The 25,976-nt window shown below is 43.4% G+C and overlaps 1 protein-coding gene across 3 annotated transcripts in view; it reads left to right on the top strand.

Moving 5' to 3' along the window:
* Window positions 1-669: 669 nt before the first annotated feature.
* Window positions 670-25,976, top strand: part of LOC108039365 (protein sevenless) — a 37,005-nt gene continuing 11,698 nt past the window's right edge. The window contains exons 1-8 of one of the 3 annotated variants that reach the window (XM_044461073.1): window positions 670-771; window positions 3,088-3,887; window positions 8,637-8,711; window positions 10,081-10,146; window positions 10,304-10,711; window positions 11,252-11,491; window positions 12,106-12,434; window positions 14,892-19,543. In XM_044461073.1, coding sequence (XP_044317008.1) covers window positions 3,225-3,887; window positions 8,637-8,711; window positions 10,081-10,146; window positions 10,304-10,711; window positions 11,252-11,491; window positions 12,106-12,434; window positions 14,892-19,543 — 6,433 coding nt within the window. In that variant the 5' untranslated portion in view covers window positions 670-771; window positions 3,088-3,224. Of the gene's footprint in view, window positions 772-839; window positions 918-1,108; window positions 1,202-3,087; window positions 3,888-8,636; window positions 8,712-10,080; window positions 10,147-10,303; window positions 10,712-11,251; window positions 11,492-12,105; window positions 12,435-14,891; window positions 19,544-25,976 lie in introns of those variants that run through there. The other 2 variants (XM_044461072.1, XM_044461074.1) reach the window with 2 other exon arrangements.

The following is a 25,976-nucleotide window of genomic DNA, read 5'->3' as shown; positions in this document are numbered from 1 at the left end:
CGCGTTTATTTAAAGATTTCCGACATAAAGCAATAGAAATACCCTAACAAAAAAAACATAAGATAAATAAGATAAATAAACGAGCATATACACTCAGAAAATAGAAAAATATTATAATAATTCATTCTACTGTCCTTCAAATATTCAAGGCCTACGTTTATCTTTTTTTGAATAAATGGAAATATTAAAGTTGGAGCCTTTGTAGCAAAGTGTTCATAGAAATGTTTCCAAAGAAATAAAATAGGGAAACAAGTGTACCTTAGATATGTATGTACATATGTGCATATGATAAACTTAAATTGTTATTCATAAGGGTATTTGGAGCCCCACTTCGCCAATCGATTAGCCGCAATTGTTGACCTTTGATCCGAAGAGCAAAAGAGTGGGAACTACGACCGCGTTGTATGTACATACATACATACATACATACATATGTACATATGTACATCCAGTTTAGGGGTTGCCCTTGTCCGTGACGTGATCGTGGCTGCGTCACCGAAAAAGAGCGCCGAAGATCAATGGGTTCTCGGATGGTTCCGTTCAGCTCGTCTCGGTTTGGGTTTCGGATTCGGGTTTCGGATTCGGTTTCGGTTTCGCTTTCGGTTGTACTCGGTTTCCGATTCTCAACCTGGGGGTTGGACTGGACTTGGACTTGGGGCTTGGTTAAAACCCGTCGCTCGCCGGCAAATCAGTTCTGCTCCGATCGCGCCACTGCGCAGTACGTGAAGCCGCTCATAAGTTCCGATTCAGATATTTGCGACATTTCGTCAAGTGAGTTACTATGCGCTCTTGTTCTCCCAGCACATGGAACGCATGTTTCTGGGATACTTTCAATTTGACACACTCCTGGATAACAAATGTCTGACATGATGTACAGATAATAAATTTAAATAATAATATCTGCGACATTCCGTCGAGTAAGGCATACAGATATATGTATATATTAAGATTAATATACTCCACGATACCAAATGTTTGACACAAAGTACATATATGAAATTTGAATTTTTTTAATGCCATATTCGAATCGATCGTATTTTTTTCTCGTGCAGTGTGTGTGTGTGTGAAGTGGCTGTAGTAGCTGTTAAGTCGAGGCAACAAATGCAACAATAAAATGCAATTAAGCTGCTCAAATCAACAATAAATTGAATTAAACCGCGTCAACTGCGCTTAACAACTTCAACAACGAGCTGAACGAAATGTGGGTGAGAGTTTAGGGCTCCAACACTCCGTTTCTTTGGTTATCCGGTGACTTTTTGACTTCCAACGGTCGATGAATATAATAGTATAGTATATATTCAAGCCTCCCCCTTCAACTAATTAATGCCAAAACGTTGGCCGGCATTTGCATACATTTTCTGAATAACTTTTATGCAATTAATCCGCTGTGATCTTTCATGTTTTCACTATTTCGCCCGGTTTATTCAATTTTATTTTCAATTTATTTTGCTTTTTTTCCCCGGTCTAGTCTGTTCGGCGAGCGATTTAATTAACATTTTCAGTGAGCAGTGTTGTTGTTTATCTGGTAAATATGAAATTAAAGTGCAATTAACTATTATTTTTTGTGCTCTGCGATGAACTTGCGGGAAAAGGGATTTCCGTTTTTCAAAGAGACTCCGCACGATTATATTCCGTCCGGCCAGTGTGTTTGCATCTTAATGAGGATAAATTTGTTATGGCCGCTCCTCTTGTTGGGGTTGTTATTGTTATGGCCGCTGTTGTTGTGGGCGTCAAAGGGGGCGTGACTTATTGGCCATGCATTACGCCATGTTAATTGAAACTTGTCGCTTGGCTAGCTGATTATGCAGACTGAATATTAATTGGACCATGGCCATGTCCTGTGGATGAGCCCTGTAAGCTGGATGGGTTCCGAGGGGAGGGGTAGTTTCGAAGTTCCTTAACACCATTCGAGATCATCGGAATCGTTGGCTCATCGCTTGGAGTTGAGAGTGTTCGTTGAACCTTTGAGCTGCCGCATGCGAAATGAGCTGTTTGCGATTTATCTAATCGATTGGAAGGGGTATATTGACTTGGGGAACTGTTTTGTTGTCCTATTGTTTCAAATAGCTTAAATGATGGCAGATATTTGCAAGCACAGACAATAACATTTGTTAAAATTAATTAAAGTTCGTTCAATTTATGTGTTACGCTCATCTAAAAAATTAATAATACAAATGCAAACGAACAGTGTTTCTATTCCTGAAAAATAAAATTTGTTAAGTATAATAAAATGAGACGTACGGTGTTAGTATCATGCTTTAAAGTTTAGTACAAATTTTGTGGCTTAGTATAAGGTAAAGTAAAGTCTTAATTGTATGCTTAAAGTAAAATAAAAAGTACAAGTAATCAAAGTAATTCATTTTTCCAGCAACCATCAATTTAAAATGACTACTAATTGTTAATCGTTGTAACAATACTTGAAGAATGAAGACTGTAATTATAATATGATTAAGGGTTTGACAAAAATGTCAGTGAAATGGCAATTTGCAGGGGTACAAACGGCAAATTCTAAATACAGTACTAGTGTTCCTATTAATTTGACAAAAGTTGGTATAATAACATATTATAAATATTTGTTAATAGTTAATAGGTTTTACAGTTGTGTTCAAAATAATGAAATGACCAAATTTTATCTCAATTTATTCAGTAATTTAATTAGAGCTTCATCTTCAGTTTTTGAATTACCTAAACTTGTTTTTCTGCCCTCAATTTTGTTCATATTTTATGTCTTTGTAGCGTTTATTCTGTTTATTAAAATGTAGACAGCTTAAAAAATATAAAATGTTAATAACATAATTTTTTTATGTTTTGTCTTTTCAAAATATTAAACATATTTTTTATTAGAACAAGAAAATTAAAAGAGTAATGATAGGGTATTTGATACTTACGTTTCATGAACTTTTCAGACACGTTCCCGTTGTTTTTTTTATTTTTAATTTACATAACATGGAAATTAGCTTATGCACTTCACATTTCCGATTGAATTGGTTTTTTGACTTTGAGATTTGATTTTTAAATTGTGTTTGTGTTCCCACTTTTTTTTCTTTCTCTTTTTCTTCTTCTGACTCTGGTTCTGTTTGTTTTTAGTTTCGTTTTCAGTCAAATGCGGTGTTAAAATGTAAATTCGACCGAAGAAACAACAGTAATCGAGTGACAGATAGAAATTTGAGCCCAACCAAACGACGGTGCCTTCGGGGTGAAGGTCGAGAGTAGCTCCCGCTTCCATGACTATGTTTTGGAACCAAAATGTAGATCAACAGCCGGGTCAGGAGGACAAACAGCAAAACAGCTCGGCTCCCATGAGGAGACTGAACATTAGCTTTAATGTGAAGATCGCGGTGAATGTGAACACCAAGATGTCCACCACCCACATAAACCAGCCGGCACCTTCCTCCCTTTCCGCGTCGCCCAGCAAAATTGTGGTCCACCAGCAGAGCAGCACCTTCGATCTCCGCCAGCAACTGGCCCGTTTGGGCCGCCAGTTGGCCAGCGGTCAGGACGGCCACGGTGGCGTGTCCACGGTGCTGATCGTGAACCTCCTGCTGCTGATCCTCCTCTCGATCTGCTGCGACGTCTGCCGGTCGCACAACTACTCGGTCCACCAGAGTCCGGAGCCCGGCATGAAGGACCAAATGGGCCTGCTCCGTCCCAAACTGGACAGCGACGTGGTGGAGAAGGTGGCCATCTGGCACAAGCACGCCGCCGCAGCACCTCCGATCGTCGTGGAGGGGATCGCCATCAGCAGCCGGGCACAGAGCACGGTGGGTCCACCACCACCCCCAGCTCCAGATCCGGATCCGGATCCGCCGGAGGAGCAGCACGGAGTCGACGAGCGAGTGGTCCTCGAGCGGGTCACTCGCGACTGTGTCCAGCGGTGCATCGTTGAGGTGAGTGATTGTGGTTACTTTGAATTTAGTCTAATTTTTTAATGAAAATCTGGGTTGCTTTAGTTATTTAATTAACCCAAAGGAAAGGTTTCAAAGAAGGTAAAACTGATTTTTACCTAAACCCTAACCATGTTTTTTTGTAGCACTTGTTTTAATTTATGTCACCATCTTTAATCAAAAACTATTGGTATGTCAATCTAAAATACGGATTTTAAATAAGAAAAACAGAATAGTTTTTACTTTAGACGGTTATTTATATGTGCTTTTTGGATAACTCAATAGAAGTTATTTATTTTTATTACAGTCATTTTACCTAATATTCTGCAATATCTTTCTCTTCTTTAGTTATACATATCTCACCTAGTAGTTTCTGAGATGTATTATTATGGTTATTCCGTGACAGTGTCAAAATAGTTGGAGAAATATATGTTTTTGTGCCCCACTAAACATGACAGTTGCACAAAAAAGTAAAAACAAAACATGCAGTGCCTCAGGGCCAACCCAGCATTCATCTATCATGTCACCAAAAAAGCGACACTTGGAGTACGAAATGTTTACTTCTAGTTTTGCATATGTCAACGATATAATCAGAAAACAATCTGAACAAGTGCAACGCCAACCAAAAATAAATAAAAATAAAAAGGTCAACTCTTTTCAGACACTTACTGGCTGGATTAGTCAGTTGGTTTGAGTGAGTTTTCCAACTGTTCGCTGGCCGTTAATCGCTCACTTGCACGCACTAATTAAATGATATGTTTAATTGAAGATCGTCAAGTCGGTGATTGCCACTGTGGGCTGGATGAAATGCTGTGCCAGAGTTGACATTCCAATTTGCCGCACTGGCAGGCCAACTCGCTCACCAGATCGGGATTAGAATCTTTCTCATTATTTGGGTTACCTCCTCGGCTCCTCGGCTTTATTGCAATTTGCATACTGAGTGGGTGTGTTTTATCTGGCATTTGAGCGATGTCGCCTGCTCGTACAGCTATCATGGCACCCAAAGTGCCGGCCCAATATTTAATTTAGTTCAATTCTATATTTCACTCATGTCCCTCTTATAAATGCTCCTTTTCGAATCCTCCGCATAGCTTAATAAAACATCTTCAATTTGCATGTGTTCAACTCGGGCTCACAATTTTTCATGTATTAATTGCAGCTTATTAGGGTTATTAAGTTGTAATTTCAATTGCTATTGTATTGAAACGTCTGCAAAACGGGCTATGTGGAAACAAATCAAATGAAAAATATTTCTTTGTCCTTAAAGTCTTACGTACTTTTTTTTTTGTTAATTTAGAGTTTAAAGTTTAATTAATGCTGGTACAAAAAAAAACCTTAAAATTTAACAGAGATAGATTACATTTTTTAATTCATTGTTATTTTCTTTAATATGCCATTTGGGTCAAAGATTGAGAAAATACAAATGCTTTTGGGCTTAGGATATATGGATCAAATGTTTATAAGCCGTTTTGGTTTGCATTTTAACTGTTTACATTAGCAGCTTAACAAAGCAAAGAACGTTTATGATTAAAATGTCAGCCCTAACCCATGTAAAAACAAGAAGTGATAAATAAATGATGATTATTTTCCCATTGGTAATAGTTATTACGTGAAGCTCAACCGTATAAAGCTATTTATTTATTGAAATGTACAAGTATAAGCTTTTGTGCATGGGAGTGTGTCAGCATTTCTACATCCACACATTTCTCTGTGCAAATGGACTGACAGTAATTACTGCATTATCGCAGGGTGTGTAATGGGAGTGGGCTGCATGTTAATCAGTTTCTCGGATTGCACTTCATTCATTAGGAGAGCGCCATTCAGTAATCCTCAATTTGACACTACAGTTACACCAGCGCATCGCCAATTTAAATTAATGATAACCGAGCAGTATCTGGGAATCATATCAATTAGCTGACTAGAACATGAGATGCTACTGCCAGTGAATAGGATTTGTACATATATGTATGAACAAATATTTGTTGTCTTTATTTCTCCACATCATAACCATTGTTTTACATTGAGATGAAAATGGGCACATCAAATATGCTTTGGAAATGGAAAATGTGTGCAAATCTCAAATATCAGCTAATTATGGTCGTTTTAATTTAATTTTGGATTTCGAATTCGAGTTGGTGTCATGACTCCAGTTTATCATTTAAGTTGGTCACTTATCCCTGGAACAAACTAGACAAAGCTTCCACATTCAACCGGTAACTGGATTTCGACTAACCTAGAAAGGCAATGCGAACAAAAGAAATTTTATTAAGATGTTTTGCCTTGCTGGAATCGAGAGTGAGCAAACTGTTTAGCCAATTTATGTGTACCCATATGTAGGTAGCCCTACAATTGAGGTCCAATTAATAAGTCTGTTTTGAAAATCGATCATTTTTTATGATCTTTGGTTAGCAGATCTATTGAAAATAAATTTATTAAAGTGATTATGCTATCGATAATATCTACTAAGAAATTTGTTAATACTTTCCTTTTTGAATAGCAACAACTTATGGCTTTCGTTTTTGCAAGTCCTTTCCATTTGGAATAAATTAAAAATGTTATCTATTAATAATATTATATATTTTCTTAAAAAAAACTTTCATCAACGTAACGGTTAATCGCTCTATTTGGTGTGGCTTAGTTCCGGAGGGGTTGCCAGATCTATTAAATAGTAATGTTATCTGCGTGTATTTAAAACAGCTTTAATTAGATTCCATTGGTTGCCAATTTGAAATACTATACATTTAAGCGGTGCTGTGTGTGCCTGCCTCTTCATCAGCACACAAGTGTAATTTCTTTGGCTTGCTTCTCCAGAGCCTGACGGCAGCAACAACAATTGCACAATAATGGTGTCAATAACACACCAACCCAGTCTGGCGGCCTTCCCCCGCCGCCCCGCCCCCTTTTGAGTGTGTGTGTGTGTGTGTGTGCGGTTGTGTGTGTAGGTCGGTTTCCGAGTTAATGTAATAGAAATTGTACAACAAAAGATGAGAAATGACGACATGAAAACCCCCAATGCCAATTAGTCTTGGGCAGTGGCGGATCTAGGATTTGGATATGGGGGGGAGGGGGGTTTCGTTTCAGAACTAATTTTTATAGCCCACTGTTTTAATACCATTTGTAATGTCAATTTCCAACGGGGTGGGGAAGGGGGACTTTGAACCCCCAATCCCCTTCTGCTGATCCGCGCATGTTTTTAGGCTCCAGTCCTCTTCTCGGGATTTCTCTCTTTTTTATTTAAGAAGGGGAGAACTCTCGTTCTCAAGAGCTATTTCTGTTTGTGAAAAAGCCAATCAAGCTAAATTAATAAAATATTACGTAGAATACTAAATTAAATTGACGCGTGTGCGAAAAAAGGAAAGTACAAACACCAGGAAAATACTTACTTTGTGTGAGTGGTTGAATAGGAGAAATCCGTGTCCGTGAGGGGAAATCCCTTGGTAATTACTAGTCCATTTAGCAAGCCAAGGCAACACAATTAACAAAGTTGGTCATTTTAAGGAGCTGGTAATTGGTGCAGTGGGCAGGGGGGCAGGGGGACAGGGGGCAGCTCCAAATGCGCTAAATTGTATTTTAAGTGCTTGTTTCTCATTTGGGGAACACCTAAAAGGATTGTGCACTTTCCAGGCTGGAGCTGAAGTAGAAATTAGTTTTCTCTCACAAGAAACATGTATCCAAACTATATACTAAATGGGATTTGCTTTATTTATAAGCTTGTACAATCAGTTAACTTGAATAATATTTATAATGCCTTTTTATAAGTGTTTTATTTACTTCATAAGCGTAATTGTTATAAAAATATTCGTACAATCAGTTAACTTTAATAATAATTTTAAATCCTTTTCTTGATTCTGTCGATTGAATTGATAAGCGTAATAGTAGTAATTATAATGCTTATAATAATAGTAATATATAACTCCATTAATATGTCTGATGCCTTTAATAACTAGACTTGACTTTCTATTAAGATCATCATCTAAAATTTATAAATATACTTTCAATGAGTGAAACATTTAAATAAATTTTTGTATCTTAAAGATTTTTTAGGCTGCGAAATATTAATTCAAAACTTACAAGAATTCCAGACAAATGTTAGCGTATGTTTTTTTATGTCGATCAACTAAAGTTTAAATAGCGGCTGTTATTTATGTTCGATTTTGCATAATATAAATTCTCATTTGGCCACAATTGAATTTCTGTTACAGTTTGTTAACTTTTAAATGCCATTTTATACTAGCTTCTTGGGCATGTTTGTTTTTTCAATGCCTTGCGAGTAGTTTGCTTTTTTTTATTCAAAGTTTCAAGTTTAGCTTGTTTGACCCCGTTTTAAGCCGGTACGTCTAACCCTTGGCTGACCAAAGTCCAGGGTATGCAAATAGATTTCGACTCGCGACATCTCCATGGCTCACGTGGCAAACTTGTTTCTATCAAATTAATGCAGCTTCAGCGGTTTTCGGAAATCTTATTTCGGTGCAAAAACAAATTTATAGTGTTAATCGAGAGTGTATTTCTGTTTATGCTGTGCGCGAATCGCGAAATCTTTCCCTGCTCCCCAATGATAATTGATCTAAATAATTGAAACATTGGCATTGGCACAGAATTCGCATTTATATTGTCATTGCTATTGTTATATATGTGGTCATTCAGCATTTTCCCATACAATCTTACCGCAACTTCCGTTCCCAAGAGCCAAAAAAATAAGCCCACATATACTAATTGCCTTCACATTGTTTTGTAATTCTCTTCCCTTTTCAGGAGGATCTGTTTCTGGACGAGTTTGGGATACAGTGCGAGAAGGCGGACAACAGCGACAAGTGCTACAAAACACGAGTAAGTGGGAGACTCCAGGGAGCCAGGGATGAAATGGGATAGTCGAGGGTAACCAGATACCACTTTTCTTGCTCCGGGTTAACCACTTCTGTTCGGGATCAATTGGTCACGAACTCAAAGTGCATTAACCGCTGCCAGTCGTTCTCCTTCTCCAAACAACTGAGGAAGCCATCGAACAGGATCTTGAGGGGCTCCCTTTGGGCAGTCCTTGCTCTGGTCCTCGGCTCGTTCCCCATCCGTTTTCTCAGTGGACTCCTTGCTGGCATAATGCTGATCATGGCAGGACTATCCTGTCGGGCCAATTTATACTTCACGATCAATTTAACGAGCTGCTTGCATTGCTTGTGTGCAATTGTGTAATTAAACAATGGCTAACAGCCGGAATTTGTGCGAAGTTAAATGTCTAACGTTAGACTTTTAAATAACTGACTAATCGAGCTCGGAATGAGAACAATTTTAGAGTAGTTATCAGAGAGTGGGTGTTTTATTACTGGGCCTAAGTTATCATGGTGACTTCTTTGCACATTACTCAGAAGCATTCTCATTTGTTTATCATTAGATAACATAAGTAGCCATAATAGCCCTTAATTTCTTTTTATTTTTATTCAGTTCTTTAGATATGTACTTTTCATTTACGTAAAATATATAAAGTATGAGATACAAATTTATAGCAAGAGAATATAAGGATTTGTTGTTTGCAGCCCTGAATTATATTTATTTGATTTTCAAAACAAATAAATAAAATTACAACGCGTACAGCTTCTATCGGGACAAAGGTCATTATTTTTTTTTTATTTTTCATATTTTTCTTAGAATAAACTTAGTCTAATAGCAGAAGAAACCTGTTTATTGTAATGCCGTATAGGGTATATTCATTGATGCCCTTAATTTGTGCCATTTACGCCATAATTGACATGTCATCAATATTAAACAATGCTCAATGTGTTATTCATTAGGATTATTGGCCAGTTATAAGTGAAAATCGTTATATTTTATATTTAAGTATAAACCACAATCGAGTTATGATGGAAAAATCTTTGCATATTTTTAACAACTCTTAATTTTCGTGGTTTTTCTTATATCCGATCATTAGTTTTATTTTTTAAAATATTCTCCAATTCATAAATTACAAATTGATCGACATTCATTTCATCCTTTTTTAATATTTGAAAGGAGCTTATTTTTTAAAAATAAATCAATATTGTATCATGAGTATCCATTATATCCTTAACTTATAAAAAAAGTAAAATAAAATACATATATTTGGCGGGTTTCCCACAACAAGGCCTCATTGATAGATTATAGAAATCTATGAAATCGGATTGAAAACGTTTCTATATATTTATAATTTCCGGATATCTATTCACAGTGCACTAAAGGCTGTGCCCAGTGGTATCGCGCGCTCAAGGATCTGGAGTCCTGCCAGGATGCCTGCGTAAGTGGCAGCCCAATATCCCAGATCCCCATTCCAGATCCCCATCTTAGATCCCTATTCCCCAGCCCCCAGCCCCCAACTCCAACTCCACCTCCACCAAAAATCCCCAGATCCAGTCTGACCCCGATCGATGTTTCCCCTTTTGGCCCGCCCGCAGTTGTCGCTGGAGTTCTACCCGTTCGACATGCCCTGCATCTCGGCCTGCGAGATGGCCCAGCGGGACTACTGGCACCTCCAGCGGCTGGCCATCAGCCACCTGGTCGAGCGGACGCAGCCGCAGCTGGAGCGGGCGCCGCGGGCGGACGGACAGGCCACGCCCCTCACCATCCGCTGGGCGATGCACTTCCCGGAGCAGTACCTGGCCAGCCGGCCCTTCAACATCCAGTACCAGTACGTGGACCACCACGGCGAGGAGCAGGATCTCGAGCAGGATCTCGACCAGGAAGATCCGGATGCACCTGGAGCGTCGCGGGCCAGCGCCTGGTTCAACCTGGCAAATTACGACTGCGACGAGTACTACGTCTGCGAAATTCTCGAGACCCTCATACCCTACACCCAGTACAGGGTAAGTTGAAACTGGAGTCGCATTGGAGTTATATACACCCTTTATAAGGCAGTTATTTCCTGGCAATGCAAATAATAATTATTATTTATTATTTCGAAATTCATTCAGTTTATTTAGCAACGTATTTAAATTATATATCATCTATATATTATATTATGGTGAAGGAGGGAAGTAAAAAATGAACTAAAAAATATCAAAATCTGAAAAATGCAAAAAATGTGAAGATTACTAATCCGACATGTTGGTTGCTCATAGACTGATACTCCATGGTTAAATATTTGTTGCACAAGTTTTTATAAGTTGCTTTAAATCCTTTAAATACAACATTTTACTACTCGTAAATAAGATACTGTGACTTGAAAAACGAAAATTGTTCGAATTGCTCTGAAAAACAAAGGGAAACTGGGGCTCCTTTGGTGCAGCGCTCTTAATTATCATAATTTAGTGTGGATAGGCACCTTTTAGAGCGCCTCTTTCCTTTGTCCTTTTTTGATTTATTGTATAAATTATATACATAATTTATTCCGTTTCGCTTTGCAGTTCCGTTTCGAGATGCCTTTTGGCGAGAACATTGACGAGGTGCTGTACTCCCCGGCCACGCCCGCCTACCAAACGCCCCCCGAAGGCGCGCCCACCTCGGCTCCGGTCATCGAGCACTTGCTGGGCTTGGACGACACCCACCTGGCAGTCCACTGGCATCCGGGCCGATTCACCAACGGACCCCTCGAAGGATACCGCCTGAGCCTAAGTTCCTCCCAAGGAAACCTCACAGCTGAGCAGGTGAGCCATCCATCCCTTTATTCTATTTGTTTGTTTTTCTATACCCTTTCCGGATGTGTTATGTGTTATAAGTTCAGTCAAAATTTTGCAACGGTGTATATATATATATTCTTGATGAGCAGCACCTGGGGGAGTCCTTCCGTCTGTCCGTTTCCATGCAAACTCAATTGTAATACAATGTCGATGACACTATGCAAAAAGTTTTTTTTTTTTTGCAGATTTATATAAGTTACATACTTCAAGAGATTTTTGGGATTTCAGAATTACGGTCTAAAAAAATGGGACGACTATATCATAAAACCGCTTTAGGAACAATCAGGGAAACGTATAGCGTATACCGATATACTTCGAGGAATGCTAATTTTTAACGATTTCAAAATAACTGTTTTACTTTTCTAAAAATCGGAAAAGGAACAATGTGATAGGAACGATCGAAAAAAAAATGTATACGAAAATCAAACTAGCTTCATTGTCTTTGGGCATCAAAATCGAAATGCAGAATATTGAATAGTTGTAACAGCTGCAAGTATATAAGCTTCTCTTCTTGATTTCAAATGATTTCTAAGTTCTTTTTTGGAGTGAATGCTGATGTTGGGTTTTTTCTCTATTTTTAGTTGGTTCCGGCGGGGCGAGGTAGCTTCATCTTTTCGCAACTGCAATCGGGAAGCAACTATACTCTGGAACTGACGATGCTCAACAAGCAGGGCGAGGGTCCACTGGCCAAGGGCTTTGTGGAAACGCATCCCTCCCGGGATGATAGGCCCGTGAAGGATCTGACTGAGAGTGTCCTGCTGGCCGGACGAAGGGCTGTGATGTGGCAATCCCTGGAGCCGGCGGGCGAGAGTTCGATGATCTACCAGTCCCAGGAGGAACTGGCTGATGTGGCCTGGTCACAGCGGGATCAGCAGTTGTGGCTGCTGAACGTGCATGGGGAATTGTGCAGGTAAACATCATTTGATATATAAAATATAATCTAAAAATGAATCGGAGATGGGTCAAAATGCAATGTTTTGTCAGTGGGGCAACCATTTTTAAGCCGCAGTGATAGACGAGGCATTCTAAGATATTTTTAAACGGATTTATTGGCGAAATATATGGCAATTACACTGTTATTAAACATCCCCTGTTAATAAAGATTAAAATAAAGAAAGAATTTTAAAATAGTTTCTTACTAATAAAATACTTTTAAAAACTTTAAAGTGTGCTAGTAAATGTGATGCTAATCTAACCTGTAGATTCCCTACTTTTTATATTAATCGATTGTAATAGATTTTTGGCATTGAATTTTTATATAAAACGAGGACGGAAGCTAACTTCGGCAAGCCGAAGTTTTAATACCCTTGCAGACTTTGCCGAAATTGCTAAAAATGAAAAAGTTGCGAAAGGAATAAGGTATATTGTTCCTATGGGAGCTATAGGATATAGACGCCCGATCGTCACGCGCTGTTACCCTAATCAAGGTATGCATAAAAAAATACGATTTGGAAAGATTTATGTTAATAGCTTATATACTGTGCGAAATATCCTAAAAATCATTAAATTTTAACCGATTTCACCCTATTGTTCCTATAGGAGCTATAGGATATAGATGTCCGATCGCCAAGCGCTTTTACCCTGATCAAGGTATCCATAAAAAAATAAGATTTGGAAAGATTTATGTTAATAGCTTTTCACTGCGCGAAATATCTTCCATTCTTGCAAGTTATATCCGATTGTTCCTATGGGAGCTATAGGATATAGACATCCGATCGGGGCGGTTTTTAAACTTGATCTGCGTACACATGTTTTAGGACGACTGATCAGATCGCTAGCTATTAAACTGAGCTCGCAAACGGTATTGAAACAGATGGACAGACGGACATGGCTATATCGACTCCCCTATTGATCCTGATCAAGGATATATATATACTTTATTGGGTCGGAAACGTCTCCTTCACTGCGTTACAAACTTCTGACCAAAATTAGAATACCCTCAGCAAGGGTATAAAAAAAACAATACTACCTTTGATTTTATTTTCATAAAAATTCAAAACGTTTTGGTTCAGTCTAGAGTCTAGTCGTCAAATTCACTTTAGGCTTCGCTTAAATTTTGAATTAATCTGAATTGAGGAACTGAAGATGTCCAACGACGCAGTGGAGCCCATGGATGTGGATGATCCTGATGATCTGGCGTCCCAAGTGCGCAGACTGTACAGCAACAACCCAGTGCGGTGCACTATTGTGTGGCCAAAGGTTGTCCAGCCGTATTATCCCATTTTTTTCAAGGACCTCGAGGATCGCAACGAAGGACTGAATACCAGCAATTGGTGCGTGACAAGCATGATTGCCCTGGAAAATGGAAGAGCCCGCCCCGATTATGAAATCGCTGCAAATATTGACAAAGAGAGTCAATATTTTATCTTGGGCAAATGTGCAGAGCTCGAATACAACATTTTTGAAGTAACTGTTTTGTTCGAGCACATATTCTAAAAAAATCGGCGAGACAATAAAAACCAGTGCCCAAATATGGGCCTTGTTGAAATGAAAATTATAAAAACAAAATATATTTGTGTTCGCGTTTAAAAATGTTGAACTGGTATTAGTTTTTTGTTTTATCCACCTGCAGGATACACGTGGCATTGCCCAATCGTGATATGGGATGTAAATATATACCTTAATACCCTTGCTGCGGTTAAAATTTCAGTTAAAAGTTAATCAGCGTCACCAGGAGAGTTAATCTAGTCATGACTGTCAGTCCGTTTTTACGCCATGTAGTCTCTGAATAAAACTTTCCGCAAAAGTCTTATTTCTACTTTTATTAGTATATAAATCGGATCTGATAAGTATACCTATCTTATAGCTCTCTTAGGCACAATCGTAAAAATAAAAATAAATAAAATATAGCTTTGTCGTTTTTATATTAATACTGTTATTCTCCATAGCATAATGGGTCTGATTTAAGTTTAAAATTATGGTTTGAATTTTATAAAAACCTGACAACAATATGATAACCTGCCTTAGGAACGTCCAAACAATTTATCAGAAAAATCGAAAAAGCTTCATTGATTTAGAACATATAAAAAACTAAAGTCGTTGTATAATAAATCAACTTTTTTTTCATTTCATTTATTTTAGTTATTGCCTAAGAATAAATTCTTATTTAGTTCTGAGGCCTTTAGAAATTCAGAATTCTGATGCCAACGAAATTAATAATGTTCTACTTTCTACTTTTAGTTGGGAATTATAATAAATGTTTGATGATGTCGGTAAAGCGCACATATTACACTCTAGATTTCGAAATGAATTATTTTCTGCCAACGTTAAAAATCTTCATAAAAAATTTTGAATGATGGGTGGTGTAGTTTCCTCTTTTAAATGGCTTAGAATTATAATTAACAATTTCGATTTATCACCATTGCAGCCTAAAATTCGACTCGGGACAAATGGTGAGCCCGGCACAAAAGCTGAAGCTGGATCTGGGCAACGTCTCCGGTGGACCGTGGATGCCTCGCCGAGTGAGCTTCGACTGGCTGCGCCACCGATTGTACTTCGCCCTGGAGTCGATGGACACAGCCCAATCCCAATCGCAAATAATCAGCACCGACTTGGAGGGCGGAGGGGCCGAGGAGGCGGGGGAGTCCTTCGATCTGGCGGTGGAGCAGCTGGAGGTGGACGCCCTGAATGGCTGGATCTTCTGGAGGGACGAGGAGGCCCTGTGGCGCCAGGACCTGCACGGCCGGATGCGCTTCCGCCTGGTGAGGATCAGGCAGCCGGGCTGGTTCGTTGTCCAGCCGCTGCACTTCCTCATCCGCCTGATGTTGCCACAGGAGGACAGATTCCTGGAGATGAGCTACGATGGCGGGTTCAAGGAGCCGCTGCCTCTGCCCCAGCATCCGACGTCATCCTCCGTATGGCAGACCTTCGCGCTGCTGGGTCACTCCCTGCTCCTGCCCGCGGCTGGCCAGCTGATCCTGGTGGAGCCGCAGGGCCAGGGAGCCAGTGCGTCGTGGCCGCTGAGGAACCTGCCCGACTGCTGGGCCGCGGTCCTCCTGGTGCCGGATGGCCAGCCACTGACCCGCGCCGGTGGCACTCCGCATGGACTGAAGGCCTTGCTGGGCGCCCAGGCGGCGAAGATCTCGTGGAGGGAGCCGGAACGCAATCCCTACCAGTCGGCGGACTCGGCGCGCAGCTGGAGCTACGAGCTGGAGGTGCTGGACGTGGCCAGCCAAAGTGCCTTCAGCATCCGGAACATCCGGGGACCCTTCTTCGGCCTGCAGCGCCTGCAGCCGGACAATCTCTACCAGCTGCGGGTGAGGGCCAAGGACGCGGACGGGGAGACGGGCGAGTGGACCGCTCCGCTGGCTGCCCGCACCTGGCCACTTGGTCCGCATCGGCTGCGGTGGTCCAGCCGGCAGGGAGGACTCCTCGCCACCGACGAGCTGGGCGAGGGGCTGGAGGAGCAGGTGCAGGAGCGACTGGAGCCGCTGCCCGGGCCCATGACCATGGTGAACGAGAGCGTGGGCTACTACGTGAGCGGCCAGGGGCTGCTGCACTGCGTCAACCTGGTGCACAGCCAGTGGGGCTGTCCCGTGGCGGAGCCAGTGCAGCACGTGGGCTCGGTGGCCTACGACTGGCGCGGCGGCAGAGTCTACTGGGCGGACCTGGCCAGGAACTGTGTGGTCCGGATGGACCCGTGGTCGGGCAGCCGGGAGCTGCTGCCCATCTTCGAGGCCCGCTCCCTGGCCATGGACTCGCGGCAGGGCCACCTCTACTATGCCACCGGCTCCCATCTCTCCCGCCACGGAGCCGCCACCGCGGAATCGGTCACTTACTACCGCGTCAACGGACTGGAGGGCACCATCGGCTCCTTCGTCCTCGATACCCAGCAGGATCAGCTCTACTGGCTGGTGAGCGGGGCTGCCGCCCTGCGTCTCTACCGCGCCCCCTTGGCCGCCGGCGGGAAGCCGCTGCAGTTGCTCCACCACATGAAGGGTGGCCTCCAGGCCGTGCCCCACAGCCTGCAGCTTCTTCGTCCCCTGGGCGCCCTCCTCTGGCTGGAGCGGGGTGGCCGGAGGGCGCGCCTGGTCCGCCTGGCCGCCCCCGAAGACCTCATGGAGCTGCCCACGCCGGCCGAGGTCTCTCCGGCCTCCGCCCTGCAGTTGCTGGACCCGCAGCCACTACCGCCGCCGGATGAGGGGGTAATCCCCGCCATCGTGGGCCCGGAATCTGTGCGGCTGGACGACGGCCACTGGGACGACTTCCATGTGCGCTGGCAGCCGGCGACGTCCGGCGGCAACCACAGCGTCTCGTACCGCCTGTTCCTCGAGTTCGGCCAGCGGCTCCAGACCCTGGACCTGACCACCCCCTTCGCCCGGCTGACGCAGCTGCCGCAGGCGCAGCTCCAGCTGAGGATCAGCATCACGCCGCGCACCGCCTGGCGGAGTGGCCAGACCACGCGGGTGCAGCTGACCACTCCCCCTGCTGCGCCCACCCAACCGCGGCGGCTGAGGGTGTTCGTGGAGCGACTGGCCACCGCCCTCCAGGAGGCCAACGTGAGCGCCCTGCTCCGCTGGGATGCCCCGGAGCAGGGCCAGGAGGCGCCGGTGCAGGCGCTGGAGTACCACATCAGCTGCTGGCTGGGCGCGGAGCTGCACGAGGAGCTGCGCCTGAACCAGAGCGCCCTGGAGGCGCGCGTGGAGCGGCTGCAGCCCGACCAGACCTACCACTTCCAGGTGGAGGCGCGGGTGGCCGCCACAGGAGCGGCGGCCGGAGCCGCCAGCCACGCCCTCCACGTGGCGCCCGAGGTGCAGGCGGTGCCGCGCCTGCTCTACGCCAACGCGGAGTTCATCGGCGAACTGGACCTGGACACGCGCAACCGACGGCGACTGGTGCACACCGCCAGTCCGGTGGAGCACCTGGCGGTGATCGAGGGCGAGCAGCGGCTGCTGTGGGTCAACGAGCACGTGGAGCTGCTCACCCACGTGCCGGGCGCCGCTCCAGCCAAGCTGGCCAGGATGCGGGCCGAGGTGCTGGCATTGGCCGTGGACTGGGTGCAGCGGGTGGTCTACTGGGCGGAACTGGACGCCACTGCCACCGCGCCGGCGGCGGTGATCTACCGCCTGGACCTGTGCCACTTCGGGGGCAAGATCCTGCAGGGCGACCGCCTGTGGAGCACGGCCAGGGGTCGTCTGCTGAAGGACCTGGTGGCCCTGCCGCACCAGCGCTCGCTCCTCTGGCTGGAGTACGAGCCGGGTGCTCCGCGAAACGGGTCGCTGCGTGGCAGGAACCTGACCGATGGCTCGGAGCTGGAACTCTCGACGGCCCAGCCGCTGATCCGACTTCATGCCGGCAGCCTGGAGCCCGGTGCCGAGACCTTGAACCTCGTGGACAACCAGGGCAAGCTCTGCGTCTACGATGTGGCCCGCCAGCTGTGCACGGCCAGCGCGTTGAGGGCCCAGCTGAGTCTGCTGGGTGAGGAGGCCATCGCCGGGCAGCTGGCCCAGGATTCGGGCTACCTGTACGCCCTGAAGAACTGGAGCATTCGGGCCTACGGTCGCCGGCGCCAGCAGTTGGAGTACATGGTGGAGCTGGAGCCGGAGGAGGCGCGTCTGCTGCAGGCCCACAACTACCAGGCCTATCCGGCGAGGAGCTGCCTGCTCCTGCCTCCGGCTGGAGAGCCCCTTCTGGGAACCGCTGACTGCGAGGAGCAGCGGTGTCATTTGCACCTGCCCCACATCACGGCCTCCGGCGATTGTGCCCTGCCCGTTCCCGGGGTGCGGTACCAACTGAACCTCACCCTGGCCAAGGAGCAGGGATCCCGGGAGCAGGCATCCCGGGAGCGCCAGGAGGAGGAGCCCCTGGCCCAGTGGCTGCTCAGTGCCGGCGAAAGCGTGAATGTGACCGATCTCCTGCCCTTCACCCGCTATCGCTTGAGCGGAGTCCTGAGCAGCTACTACCAAACTAGGCTGGGACTGCCCAATCTCGTCCTGCCGCCGCTGGAGCTCACCACCGCCCCTGCCACGCCCACGGCGCCGAGGAACTTCAGCGTCCGCGTGCTGAGTCCCCGCGAACTGGAGGCCACCTGGCTGCCGCCGGAGCAGCTGCGGAGCGAGAGTGTCTACTACACGCTGCACTGGCAGCGGGAGCAGGACGGCGAGGAGGACGAGGAGGGGGCTGACCAGGAGGAGCAGGAGCGGCGACTCGAGGTGGCGGGCAGCCATCGCCTGGCCGGGATCAGGCCGGGATCCGGCTACCGCCTGTGGGTGCAGGCCCACGCCACCTCCACCAAGAGCAACGCCAGTGGCCGAGTGCACGTGCGCAGCTTTGCCGAGCTGCCGGAGCTGCAGCTCCTGGAACTGGGACCCTACTCGCTGAGTCTCACGTGGGCGGGGACACCGGATCCGCTGGGATCGCTGCAGCTGGAGTGCCGGTCGCCGGGCGAGCAGCTGCGCCGGAACGTGGCCGGGAACCACACGAGGATGGTGCTGGAGCCCCTGCAGCCGCGCACCCGCTACCAGTGCCGCCTGCTCCTGGGCTACGCGGCCACGCCGGGGGCTCCACTGTACCACGGCACCGCGGAGGTGTACGAGACGCTGGGCGATGCGCCGAGTCAGCCGGGACGGCCTCAGCTGGAGCACATCGCCGAGGAGGTGTTCCGCGTCACCTGGACGCCGGCGCGCGGCAACGGAGCACCCATCGCCCTGTACAACCTGGAGGCGCTGCAGGCGCGGAGCGACGTGCGGAGGAGGCGCAGGAGGCGGCGCAGCGAGTCGGGGTCCGTGGAGCAGCTGCCGTGGGCCGAGGAGCCGGTGGTCGTGGAGGACCAGTGGCTGGACTTCTGCAACACCACCGAGCTGAGCTGCCTCGTGAAGAGCCTGCACTCCAGTCGGCTGCTCCTCTTCCGGGTGCGGGCCCGCAGTGTGGAGCACGGCTGGGGTCCCTACAGCGAGGAGAGCGAGCGGGTGGCGGAGCCCTTCGTCTCGCCGGAGAAGCGCGGCTCCCTGGTGCTGGCCATCATCGCGCCGGCGGCCATCGTCTCCAGCTGCGTCCTGGCGCTGGTCCTGGTGCGGAAAGGTGAGCTACAGTCGCAGAACCCAAACAGATATCCAAGTCTTTTGCTTAACAATTGTTTTTAGATACTAAGAGTTATAATACGCTTGCAGAGGGTTTTATAATTTCAGTCAGAAGTTTGCAACGTATTAAAGGAGACCCTAAAGTAGAGTATATATATTCTTGATCAGCATCACCTGTCCGTCCGTCTGTTCCTACGAAAACTTGTATTTCAATTCAATTGAATGCATATTTTTAGAGAATCCAACCACAAGTCTTTAGAGGTATGCCACTTTGAAATCGGATAATATTTGGTAAAGTTATGGAATCTAGGAGTCCAATTGGGAGTCATCTTTGGGCAACTCATCGGAAACTTAGAAATAATCAACAAGAAAATGGGTCAAAAAGTCGGTTAACGCTAAAATGAAAATTTTGAATGCAGATTTTTAGAGAATCCAACCACAAGTCTTAAGAGGTATGCCACTTTGAAATCGGATAATATTTGGCAAAGTTATGGAATCTAGGAGTCCAATTGGGAGTCATCTTTGGGCAACTCATCGGAAACTTAGTAATAATCAACATGAAAATGGGTCAAAAAGTCGGTCAACGCTAAAATGAAAATTTTGAATGCAGATTTTCAGAGAATCGAGCCACAAGTCTTTAGAGGTATGCCACTTTGAAATCGGATAATATTTGGTAAAGTTATGGAATCTAGGAGTCCAATTGGGAGACATCTTTGGGCAACTCATCGGAAACTTAAAAATAACCAACATGAAAATGGGTCAAAAAGTCGGTCAACGCTAAAATGAAAATTTTGAATGCAGATTTTCAGAGAATCGAACCACAAGATTTTAGAGGTATGCCACTTTGAAATCGGATAATATTTGGCAAAGTTATGGAATCTAGGAGTCCAATTGGGAGTCATCTTTGGGCAACTCATCGGAAACTTAGAAATAATCAACAAGAAAATGGGTCAAAAAGTCGGTTAACGCTAAAATGAAAATGTTGAATGCAGATTTTTAGAGAATCCAACCACAAGTCTTAAGAGGTATGCCACTTTGAAATCGGATAATATTTGGCAAAGTTATGGAATCTAGGAGTCCAATTGGGAGTCATCTTTGGGCAACTCATCGGAAACTTAGAAATAATCAACAAGAAAATGGGTCAAAAAGTCGGTTAACGCTAAAATGAAAATGTTGAATGCAGATTTTTAGAGAATCCAACCACAAGTCTTAAGAGGTATGCCACTTTGAAATCGAATAAAATTTGGCAAAGTTATGGAATCTAGGAGTCCAATTGGAAGTCATCTTTGGGCAACTCATCGGAAACTTGGAAATAACCAACATGAAAATGGGTCAAAAAGTCGGTCAACGCTAAAATGAAAATTTTGAATGCAGATTTTTGGGGAATCCAACCACAAGTCTTTAGAGGTATGCCACTTTGAAATCGGATAATATTTGGCAAAGTTATGGAATCTAGGAGTCCAATTGGGAGTCATCTTTGGGCAACTCATCGGAAACTTAGAAATAACCAACATGAAAATGGGTCAAAAAGTCGGTCAACGCTAAAATGAAAATTTTGAATGCAGATTTTCAGAGAATCGAACCACAAGTCTTTAGAGGTAAGCCACTTTGGAATCGGATAATATTTGGCAAAGTTATGGAATCTAGGAGTCCAATTGGGAGTCATCTTTGGGCAACTCATCGGAAACTTAGAAATAATCAACAAGAAAATGGGTCAAAAAGTCGGTTAACGCTAAAATGAAAATGTTGAATGCAGATTTTTAGAGAATCCAACCACAAGTCTTAAGAGGTATGCCACTTTGAAATCGGATAATATTTGGCAAAGTTATGGAATCTAGGAGTCCAATTGGGAGTCATCTTTGGGCAACTCATCGGAAACTTAGAAATAATCAACATGAAAATGGGTCAAAAAGTCGGTCAACGCTAAAATGAAAATTTTGAATGCAGATTTTCAGAGAATCGAACCACAAGATTTTAGAGGTATGCCACTTTGAAATCGGATAATATTTGGCAAAGTTATGGAATCTAGGAGTCCAATTGGGAGTCATCTTTGGGCAACTCATCGGAAACTTAGAAATAATCAACATGAAAATGGGTCAAAAAGTCGGTCAACGCTAAAATGAAAATTTTGAATGCAGATTTTCAGAGAATCGAGCCACAAGTCTTTAGAGGTATGCCACTTTGAAATCGGATAATATTTGGTAAAGTTATGGAATCTAGGAGTCCAATTGGGAGACATCTTTGGGCAACTCATCGGAAACTTAAAAATAACCAACATGAAAATGGGTCAAAAAGTCGGTCAACGCTAAAATGAAAATTTTGAATGCAGATTTTTAGAGAATCCAACCACAAGTCTTTAGAGGTATGCCACTTTGAAATCGAATAAAATTTGGCAAAGTTATGGAATCTAGGAGTCCAATTGGAAGTCATCTTTGGGCAACTCATCGGAGACTTGGAAATAACCAACATGAAAATGGGTCAAAAAGTCGGTCAACGCTAAAATGAAAATTTTGAATGCAGATTTTTAGAGAATACAACCACAAGTCTTTAGAGGTATGCCACTTTGAAATCGGATAATATTTGGCAAAGTTATGGCATCTAGGAGTCCAATTGGGAGTCATCTTTGGGCAACTCATCGGAAACTTAGAAATAACCAACATGAAAATGGGTCAAAAAGTCGGTCAACGCTAAAATGAAAATTTTGAATGCAGATTTTTAGAGAATGCAACCACAAGTCTTTAGAGGTATGCCACTTTGAAATCGAATAAAATTTGGCAAAGTTATGGCATCTAGGAGTCCAATTGGGAGTCATCTTTGGGCAACTCATCGGAAACTTAAAAATAACCAACATGAAAATGGGTCAAAAAGTCGGTAAACGCTAAAATGAAAATTTTGAATGCAGATTTTTAGGGAATCCAACCACAAGTCTTTAGAGGTATGCCACTTTGAAATCGGATAATATTTGGCAAAGTTATGGAATCTAGGAGTCCAATTGGGAGTCATCTTTGGGCAACTCATCGGAAACTTAGAAATAACCAACATGAAAATGGGTCAAAAAGTCGGTCAACGCTAAAATGAAAATTTTGAATGCAGATTTTTAGAGAATGCAACCACAAGTCTTTAGAGGTATGCCACTTTGAAATCGGATAATATTTGGCAAAGTTATGGCATCTAGGAGTCCAATTGGGAGTCATCTTTGGGCAACTCATCGGAAACTTAGAAATAACCAACATGAAAATGGGTCAAAAAGTCGGTCAACGCTAAAATGAAAATTTTGAATGCAGATTTTTAGAGAATGCAACCACAAGTCTTTAGAGGTATGCCACTTTGAAATCGGATAATATTTGGTACAGTTATGGAATCTAGGAGTCCAATTGGGCGTCATCTTTGGGCAACTCATCGGAAACTTAGAAATAACCAACATGAAAATGGGTCAAAAAGTCGGTAAACGCTAAAATGAAAATTTTGAATGCAGATTTTTGGGGAATCCAACCACAAGTCTTTAGAGGTATGCCACTTTGAAATCGGATAATATTTGGTAAAGTTATGGAATCTAGGAGTCCAATTGGAAGTCATATTTGGGCAACTCATCGGAAACTTAGAAATAACCAACATGAAAATGGGTCAAAAAGTCGGTCAACGCTAAAATGAAAATTTTGAATGCAGATTTTTAGGGAATCCAACCACAAGTCTTTAGAGGTATGCCACTTTGAAATCGGATAATATTTGGCAAAGTTATGGAATCTAGGAGTCCAATTGGGAGTCATCTTTGGGCAACTCATCGGAAACTTAGAAATAACCAACATGAAAATGGGTCAAAAAGTCGGTCAACGCTAAAATGAAAATTTTGAAAGCAGATTTTTAGAGAATCCAACCACAAGTCTTTAGAGGTATGCCACTTTGAAATCGGATAATATTTGGCAAAGTTATGGAATCTAGGAGTCCAATTGGGAGTCATCTTTGGGCAACTCATCGGAAACTTAGAAATAACCAACATGAAAATGGGTCAAAAAGTCGGTCAACGCTAAAATGAAAATTTTGAATGCAGATTTTCAGAGAATCGAGCCACAAGTCTTTAGAGGTATGCCACTTTGAAATCGGATAATATTTGGCAAAGTTATGGCATCTAGGAGTCCAATTGGGAGTCATCTTTGGGCAACTCATCGGAAACTTAGAAATAACCAACATGAAAATGGGTCAAAAAGTCGGTCAACGCTAAAATGAAAATTTTGAATGCAGATTTTTAGGGAATCCAACCACAAGTCTTTAGAGGTATGCCACTTTGAAATCGGGTAATATTTGGCAAAGTTATGGAATCTAGGAGTCCAATTGGGAGTCATCTTTGGGCAACTCATCGGAAACTTAGAAATAACCAACATGAAAATGGGTCAAAAAGTCGGTCAACGCTAAAATGAAAATTTTGAATGCAGATTTTTAGAGAATGCAACCACAAGTCTTTAGAGGTATGCCACTTTGAAATCGGATAATATTTGGCAAAGTTATGGCATCTAGGAGTCCAATTGGGAGTCATCTTTGGGCAACTCATCGGAAACTTAGAAATAACCAACATGAAAATGGGTCAAAAAGTCGGTCAACGCTAAAATGAAAATTTTGAATGCAGATTTTTAGGGAATCCAACCACAAGTCTTTAGAGGTATGCCACTTTGAAATCGGATAATATTTGGCAAAGTTATGGAATCTAGGAGTCCAATTGGGAGTCATCTTTGGGCAACTCATCGGAAACTTAGAAATAACCAACATGAAAATGGGTCAAAAAGTCGGTCAACGCTAAAATGAAAATTTTGAATGCAGATTTTCAGAGAATCGAACCACAAGTCTTTAGAGGTATGCCACTTTAAAATCGGATAATATTTGGCAAAGATATGGAATCTAGGAGTCCAATTTGAAGTCATCTTTGGGCAACTCATCGGAAACTTAGAAATAACCAACATGAAAATGGGTCAAAAAGTCGGTCAACGCTAAAATGAAAATTTTGAATGCAGATTTTTAGAGAATCCAAGCACAAGTCTTTAGAGGTATGCCACTTTGAAATCGGATAATATTTGGTACAGTTATGGAATCTAGGAGTCCAATTGGGCGTCATCTTTGGGCAACTCATCGGAAACTTAGAAATAACCAACATGAAAATGGGTCAAAAAGTCGGTAAACGCTAAAATGAAAATTTTGAATGCAGATTTTTGGGGAATCCAACCACAAGTCTTTAGAGGTATGCCACTTTGAAATCGGATAATATTTGGTAAAGTTATGGAATCTAGGAGTCCAATTGGAAGTCATATTTGGGCAACTCATCGGAAACTTAGAAATAACCAACATGAAAATGGGTCAAAAAGTCGGTCAACGCTAAAATGAAAATTTTGAATGCAGATTTTTAGGGAATCCAACCACAAGTCTTTAGAGGTATGCCACTTTGAAATCGAATAAAATTTGGCAAAGTTATGGCATCTAGGAGTCCAATTGGGAGTCATCTTTGGGCAACTCATCGGAAACTTAAAAATAACCAACATGAAAATGGGTCAAAAAGTCGGTAAACGCTAAAATGAAAATTTTGAATGCAGATTTTTAGGGAATCCAACCACAAGTCTTTAGAGGTATGCCACTTTGAAATCGGATAATATTTGGCAAAGTTATGGAATCTAGGAGTCCAATTGGGAGTCATCTTTGGGCAACTCATCGGAAACTTAGAAATAACCAACATGAAAATGGGTCAAAAAGTCGGTCAACGCTAAAATGAAAATTTTGAATGCAGATTTTTAGAGAATGCAACCACAAGTCTTTAGAGGTATGCCACTTTGAAATCGGATAATATTTGGCAAAGTTATGGCATCTAGGAGTCCAATTGGGAGTCATCTTTGGGCAACTCATCGGAAACTTAGAAATAACCAACATGAAAATGGGTCAAAAAGTCGGTCAACGCTAAAATGAAAATTTTGAATGCAGATTTTTAGAGAATGCAACCACAAGTCTTTAGAGGTATGCCACTTTGAAATCGGATAATATTTGGTACAGTTATGGAATCTAGGAGTCCAATTGGGCGTCATCTTTGGGCAACTCATCGGAAACTTAGAAATAACCAACATGAAAATGGGTCAAAAAGTCGGTAAACGCTAAAATGAAAATTTTGAATGCAGATTTTTGGGGAATCCAACCACAAGTCTTTAGAGGTATGCCACTTTGAAATCGGATAATATTTGGTAAAGTTATGGAATCTAGGAGTCCAATTGGAAGTCATATTTGGGCAACTCATCGGAAACTTAGAAATAACCAACATGAAAATGGGTCAAAAAGTCGGTCAACGCTAAAATGAAAATTTTGAATGCAGATTTTTAGGGAATCCAACCACAAGTCTTTAGAGGTATGCCACTTTGAAATCGGATAATATTTGGCAAAGTTATGGAATCTAGGAGTCCAATTGG

This window comes from Drosophila rhopaloa, unplaced genomic scaffold, assembly GCF_018152115.1.
Source record: "Drosophila rhopaloa isolate 14029-0021.01 unplaced genomic scaffold, ASM1815211v1 contig_3, whole genome shotgun sequence".
Lineage (NCBI taxonomy): Eukaryota > Metazoa > Arthropoda > Insecta > Diptera > Drosophilidae > Drosophila > Drosophila rhopaloa.
Note: the sequence above shows the minus strand (reverse complement) of the source record. Positions and strands in the feature narration are given on the sequence as shown.